At 54.0% G+C, this 7,437-nt stretch overlaps 1 protein-coding gene across 1 annotated transcript; it reads right to left on the bottom strand.

Moving 5' to 3' along the window:
* Nucleotides 1-968: 968 nt before the first annotated feature.
* On the bottom strand, nt 969-2,810 carry TWIST1 (twist family bHLH transcription factor 1). The gene is made up of 2 exons (XM_019005792.2): nt 1,923-2,810; nt 969-1,250 (listed from the first exon to the last, which is right to left on the bottom strand). Exon 1 carries the CDS (start codon nt 2,533-2,535, stop codon nt 1,966-1,968), a length of 570 nt encoding a protein of 189 aa, XP_018861337.1. The 5' UTR covers nt 2,536-2,810; the 3' UTR covers nt 969-1,250; nt 1,923-1,965.
* Between the last annotated feature and the right edge of the window lie 4,627 nt (nt 2,811-7,437).

Genomic DNA, 7,437 nt, shown 5'->3' on the forward strand with positions numbered 1-7,437 from the left:
ACATCACTTCCACCGGAAAACCCCACTCGCTAGACACTTTCCTATTTCAATCTCACTTTCTTTGACTTTGCCTCTGGATGGACGAATCCCTGTTTAAAACCGATGCCACTTCCTCAGTGATATCAGCAAAAGTACCTGCGCCGGGCGCTGGGGAACGGGCCCCGCTCCTGCCTCACATCTGGGGGGCAAAACACGAAGGCAGGGGTAGAGCTGGGCATTAAAACTCCGCTCCCCGCTCAACTCTGCCGTGCCTGGCGTAAAGATTAAAGGGGGAGAGAGAGAGAAAGAGAGAAGAGACAATACCTTCCTCTGCAGATGTAGTGAGCTTCAGCACAGAATCATAAAGCTGTCTCAATAAATAACGAGCCTGTGTCTGTCAGTAGCTAGTTTATTTGCGTTTTTCGCCTGGTTTGTTTATACTAGTGCCCCCTCTCTCTTGGGTGTCTTTACAGCTCAACAAGCAGGTATTTATCTACAGTTCTAACCCTGAGTTCTCAGAGAGACCAAACTTTAAGGTTATTAAAATTTCAGTCATATTTATTTATTGCAGAAAAATAATATACAAAGGTATTTACAAAACAATCATAAAAATAGGAATGCATTTAGACACCGGATCTATTTGCATTTTAACATGGGTCATCAATAAATAAATAAAATGTTTATTTTTTTCTCAGAGGAAAAATAATAATAATAAAAAAGTTAGGAACCGGGTATATAACAGCTTGAGCCCAGCTTATTCCCCCCTAAAAAAAAAAAAAAAAAAAAAAAAAAGACCAGAAGAAGCATTAGTCATCTTGGGGAGGGAAAACTTGGATTTGGTATTGGTTTCATTCAAGAATGAAGAAAGTCCACAATAATGTATTTCCTTTCATCAGTGGCTCATAGGCACGACCTCTTGGGAATGCATGCATGCAAAAAAAAAAAAAAATAGGGCAAATAAAAAAAAAGTTCAATTCCAACATTCTTCGTCAAAATTAAAAAAAAAATAAAAAATCGAACGATTCAGACTTCTATCAGAATGCAGAGATGTGTGGATTGTACCGACGCCCAGAGGGTAGTCACTGTCCAAAACCCTTCTCTCTTTCTCTTTCCTTAAGTGCTCCCCACGCCCTGCTTTGAATTTGGATATTACTCTTCTAATTTCCAAGAAATCCTTGGTACATTTTTTGTTAGACAAGATCAAAAAAAATCGTATCCAACTTCAGAGTCTCTAGATTGTCCATTCTCTCCTTCTGTGGGAGCAATGTCATCTGCAAAAACCCAGAAAGGGCGGAAAACTCGTTACTGAAACGAAAGTTACACAAATATCTACCTACACCTCTCTGTCTCTGGAAACACCCGTATCGGACAGGAATGGAGAAGGGAGAACTCGCCGTGGGGGCCGTGCGGTGACCGTGTGACACCCCAGCCCGGCGGACCCTGTTGGCAGAGCCGAGGAAAGGGACTGCCGGGCAGACTCATCGGGAAGCACAACGGGAGGACATGGATTCACTTCAAAATATGAGCAGCAGCGGCGGCGGCGGCAGCAGGAGCCATCCCAGCAGCAGGAGCCATCCCAGCAGCCCTGCTGGCTCCGCAGCGTTTGGTGAAGAAGTGATCTCAGGCCGGCCCCATCTGGCTGGGGCACACCCGCACCGCCGCCGCCTCCCTCCCGCAGCCCAGCCCGCCGGCAGCGCCCGGCCACGCGTGGGCCCCGCGGGGCCCGGGCCGCACCTCGGGCCGCGCAGGAGGAGGGACACGCCGGAGCGGGGGAGGCACCTCCAGCCGCCCCGCTCTCCGGCCGCCCCAGCAAGCCAGGCCCCTCCGGGCGGGGTGCGGGCCCTCTCGCCCCACGGCCACGCGTGTCCGGCTCACGGCGCAGCCCGCGGCCTCTCGCCTCTCTCCCCCCTTTCTTCCCGCCAGTTTCGGGGTCCCTGTCTTACCTAGGGCTCCTGCCGGGGGGATGCGGGTGGGGGACGCCGCCTGCTAGTGGGATGCGGACATGGACCAGGCGCCCTCCATTCTCCACACCGAGAAGGCGTAGCTGAGCCGCTCGTGGGCCACATAGCTGCAGCTTGCCATCTTGGAGTCCAGCTCGTCGCTCTGTAAGACCTGGTAGAGGAAGTCGATGTACCTGGCCGCCAGCTTGAGGGTCTGGATCTTGCTCAGCTTGTCCGAGGGCAGCGTGGGGATGATCTTCCGCAGGGCGGCGAAGGCTTCGTTCAGCGACTGAGTGCGCTGCCGCTCCCGCACGTTGGCCATGACCCGCTGGGTCTGCAGCTCCTCGTAGGACTGGGGGCTGCCGCCGCCGCTGCTGCTTCCGCCGCCCCCGCCGCCCCCGCCCGCCCCGCACTTCTTGCCCCGCTTGCCTTGGGCCGGGCTGCAGGGCTCGTCCGCGGCCCCGACGGCGCCGCCGGCGCTGCGGCGGCTGGAGCGGCGCTTGCGCCCCCCTCTCTTGTTGTTGGGCAGTTGCTGCCGGTCCGGCTCCTCTTCGCTGTTGCTCAAGCTGTCGTCGGCGGGGGAGACTGGCGAGTTTGACTCGTCCTGCTGCATCATCTCTGGGGGGAGACGCGAGAAGCGGGCCGGGAGGGGGGGGAGGGCAGGGAGAAGAGGGGGGCACCTAACCCGCCAGCTCCCCCTTGATCGGCTGCTTCGCTGGCCTGCGAGGAGAAGGAGGAGGGAAGGAAGGAGGGAGGACCTCACTTTGGGGGGAGGGGGGATGGCATCAGGATCCAAGAGGAAAAAAATAAAAAGGCCAACCAAAAAAAAAAATCCCTCCCGATCCCTCCTTGGAGCCCCTTCGAGGTGTCTGGGATTGGGAGAAAGTTGAAGACTTGGAGGTTCTTATAGCTCCTGCTGGCGGAAAGTTTGGGGGCAGCAGTGTCATTGGCCTGACGTGGAGAGGAGGGACTTTTGCTGAGTTTTATAGGAAAGTTTCCGCTTCCCCCCCTCCACGCCCTCCCCCAATTATTTTTTTCAAGCCATTCACAAGTGATCTGGCTTCCCCACACGCACGCACATACATCCTTACTCCAGACTCTTTCTCCGTTTCCCTCTCCGTGGTTTCTCTCTCACACTCCTTCGGTTAGCACTCTGCTTTGGGGTGCTGCTGAGGGGCCGGCCCGGGGGTTCAGGGGGTGCCCAGCACCCCGTGCCCCCCTGCGGAGGGGTCAGCGAGCCGCTTCGTGCCTGTGCTGGGGGCGACCGCCCCGAGCGGCCGCGGAAATCCCGCACCTCTCGGGCTTCCCCCTCCGCATCAGGCACGGCTTGCAGCGAGGAGGAAAGGGAAATTACCCGCTGGGCAGCATCCAGGCACATCTTAATTTTGACCCGCTTTAGCGCACGCCGCACTCCCAGTCACTGAGCGCCCCGGGGTCTGACTTGCCGAGGGAGTCGCACATTTCTGGGCTGGGGGTGGGGGGGTGGCACAGTCTCGTCCTGCCAGGCTGGAGGACTGCTCTCGGAGAAAGTCATCCGCAGAGGTGGAAGTAGCGGGGAAACCAAGCTTTGGCTTCATACATGCATAAGTACCAGTCCTTGAGCTCGTCTTAAGAGAAACCCTGGAGGATCCGCGTCTCCAAGCTGGCACATCGGGAAACGGAAGGGTGTACAGACCCTCTTTGCCCACACTCTGAGTGTACTGACCACTCACTTCAGTCCGTCCTCCCACAAGGCGCCCGTGTCCGGCACTTCCTGGGAAAAGAGATTATTTATTTTAATTTCTCTTCTATGTCTGCAGCCAAAGCTATTTCTTCCCACCCCCCGCCTTTGTGCCTCCTTCCCCGCTCGCTGGCAGCACAGAGCAGGTGGTGTGTCTTTTTAACAACAGGTCAGATTCAAACGGGGAACGCCTGGGAGGGAAAGCTAGAAATTGTCACCCATCAGTAAACGGGGCGAAGCTCTCTCTGCTCCCTGCGTGCGGACGCGCTCCCCGCTGCCGGCCTGGGGACGGGCACGGCGGGGCGCGGGGCGGAGCGGGCAGCGCCGCCAACGCAGAGGCTCCCCGGCTTGTTTGAGGTGTGAGGGTGGACAGGGAGAGCGGAATGGCAGAGGAGCGATAAATCCCAGGCGTGAAATAAGACAAGGCTTCTGGAAGAGCGCTGTCATCTTCTCCGGGGAACAGAGTCGTCTCTCTCCTCTTCCTGAGGACTGACTCCCTTTCCTCCGGGCAGAGGTGTCTCATCCCGGGAGCTGCCCGGGGCCAGGACCCTGCTCGGCCGCCGCCGAGGAGCAGCCGCCCGGCCACGGCCGCTGCCCCCGGCCCCGCCGCAGCCCCCATCGGGCACACGCCGCCGCCGGAGCTGTCCCGGCTCTTCTCCGTTCGCTGCCCCTCTCGGCGAGCTCTCCTTCTCGGGTTTCCATCCCGGGGTGCGAGCACATAGCAGACTGCCCAAAACCTTCTCTTTTGGGAAACAGCTGGAAACAGGATCGGGGAGGAAATAGGGACCGCCTTAGCCGGCACGGGAAGGCACATCGGCACACAGACCCACAGTGAGACTGCACAGCTTCCTCGGCTTTCGGCTTGTCCCTGCTGTCTTCTGCGATCACAGGCCTCTTCACTCAGTTTAACACCATGGCTGGTCCAGAGAGCTTCAGGGGTTCCCTTGTGTTGGTAGCAGCTGCTGATCCCAAGGTAAGAAGAGCTGGATCTCCTTTCACCTCCCTCTCACCAATAATTTTCTCTGGACCCAGAGCCTCACTGCTCATCTGGGGTTTTGAGCAGTGTCATTGCAGAAGCAATGTTGGAAACAGTGATGAGGATCTGTAGGTGGCTCTAGAGGCCTTCCTTCCTTCCTTTCCTTCCTTCCTTTCCTTCCTTTCCTTCCTTTCCTTCCTTCCCTTCCTTCCTTCCCTCCTTCCTTCCTTCCTTCCCTCCTTCCTTCCTTCCCTCCTTCCTTCCTTCCCTCCTTCCCATCACAGAGCAAAACCAAACCTGGATACCAATTACCTTGCTGGGAACAGGATGCTGTCTGAAAGGAGGGAGGGGCAGCACCACCTGAGCTGATTTGGCAGGATGCACGACTTGTCTGGGTAATTTGACCTTTGATTGGGATGCAGGACATCACCTGCTTGTCGTGGGGCAGGAGGAGGATAGGCAGAGCAGGGTGTATGGAGGAGTCAAGGACAGGTAGAGAAGTAGTATTACATGGTTTGTAAAAATAGGAAACATGGAGAAATGTAGGCATGGAGTTGGGAGAGAGGAGCAGTTGACCATAGCAGATGGCTGGGCTTAGTGTCAGCTACTCTTTGGGTGAACTGCAGCAAAGCAGTTCAAAGCACAACCAGCAGTGTTTAGCAGGACTCATGTGGTTCTACCTGTGACCTGCACACTGCTGTATGAACCAGGACTGTACAACCCTCCCCCTCGCACCCCCCCCCCCCCCCCCCCCCCCCCCCCCATCATCTTCATTTTGGCTTCTGTTTTATCTCTGCCTCACAAATGATGGGCTCAGGAGCAGCCCATGATGTTACTGTCAAAACCCACACAGGAGAGCAAGGGCCAGATGAGCTGTGGTGGCAACAATCTGTCCCCAGGGACTTGGGCTGGGCTGGCTGCATGTGGGAGCCTGCTTAGATCCCCAGGCCTGCTGGCAGGCAACAACCCTGCCTAGGACTGGAGTGTGTGGAGATGTGTTGGGAGGAGGGTGGGGGTGTCAGAGAGTCATGTCTGGGAGCCTGTGTGAGAGAGAAAGACATATTGCTGTGTTTATATGTGAGGATGTGTTTGTGTGTACATGCATGGACTGTTGATCTTTTGCAGTGTGAATGCATATATATGTCAGGAGGGAAAGGAAGTCTGTGCAGGGATTAAAGAAAATCAATTAAATTCTGGTTTATTTTGAAATCTACAGTTCTGATGGGGATTGAGGTAAAGCCTTTGTGTTTCACACTAAAGTAATAATTATGTTTTAGTTATGCAGTGTTAAACCATCTGTTTTGAACGACCATTAAGCCACTAAGGTACTTCTGCAGACCACTTTAGAGCATGGGACAAAGGATAGCGAGTCCTGTTTTTCTCTATGTATAGGCATGGCTTGGGTAAGAAGTGTCCTTGCTCCTTAGGCAGAATTTCAACCCTGTTTCACTCTTTGGTGGCAGCAAGCAAAACTGCAAACAGATCAAGGGCCTTTCTAGAGATATTTCCAGGTCCATTCCTGCAAGTTTTCCTGGGACTCAGCTCAGGAAAATATGTGTTGTGGGATGAACTCTTACATGGGACACTCACGGGACACAGAGCACTCCAGCATTTTGTCACCTGTGCAGAAAAGTACAAAGCACTGGTAAATCTAGATTACAGGTATGGCTGTGAACACAGAGCTAAATAAATGACAAACTCCTGGGAGAAAGAAATGAGGAGTAAATTGGTCTGTGACAATCATCGTAGTCATGGTGGATTGCAGTAAAATAGCTGTAAAGGATCTCCTCAGCTTTACACCAGCCCTACTGTAGGCACCCATGAACTGTCGAGACACTTGCAGGACCGGACAAGCAATATCTGCCTTAGCCAGGCAGAAACATCACAGCTTTTCAGGGGAATAGGTCAAAAGGTTGATTATTTCCTTGATTTCTAAGAATGAATGAATGAATGACTCACTTTTGTTTGCCTGTTTATAAATCAGTGCAGAAGTTTAAGCACTAATGTGCTCAAGATCTGTTGGCTGCAACTACAATGTTGCCCCTCATCAATGTGCTATACACATTGTGCATGCACACAAATTACGGTTGGATTGCAATAAGGCTGTTCCTTTTCCCCCATACAGCAAGCACATACACATGTAATTTAGATCACAAAGGCTGTTCACTGTGGTAAAACTCTCACTGCTCGTGATTTCTTGGAATATTGAGCAATGTGTTACATGCATGCATGCCTAGAGGCAGCCTGCCTGCCTGCTTGTTTTTGATGCCAAAGCCTTCAATTGGGTGTTTTCTCAGAGGTTTTATCTTTATGCTGCAAAGACCACTGAAATCAATTGAAGTTTCCCGGCTTGTTTCTGTAGCCAGGTATTTCAATTCCTATGGATTCTAGGTGAAAGCCTGGTCAGGACCATATCCTTGAAAAGAGACAAGAGAGCACCTAGCACTTCTCCACGGGCATTCATGCTGTAATTTGCTCCGTGTAGAAAGCACACCGGGAAACTGGCTGAGAACTCTCACTATGCCCTGGTACAACTTTCTGCTCAGTGACAGCAAACGGGCAGAATAAAGGGCATGGGAGCAGGACACGTTTCTTGTCTTCCAGCTCTTTTTTCCTTCCTATCACCGCTGTAGCTCATGCAACCAAGGACGCGGAAAAGCTGACAAGCATCTCCTGTCATTGGTCCTCCCTACCTGGGCCCGGCGTGGATGGGCGCGGTGCGGCTCTGCTCGGCTCGGCTCCTCCAGCAGGGCTGGGGCTGTGCGGACCGGGCTGTGCGGACCGGGCTGTGCGGGGCCGGGCAGGGCTGTGCCGGGCAGGGC

Source organism: Parus major, chromosome 2 (genome assembly GCF_001522545.3).
Source record: "Parus major isolate Abel chromosome 2, Parus_major1.1, whole genome shotgun sequence".
NCBI lineage: Eukaryota > Metazoa > Chordata > Aves > Passeriformes > Paridae > Parus > Parus major.

Bases quoted from the DNA above. Each gene is read 5' to 3' on its own strand.
- TWIST1 (XM_019005792.2), bottom strand. From the start codon at position 2,535: ATGATGCAGCAGGACGAGTCAAACTCGCCAGTCTCCCCCGCCGACGAC.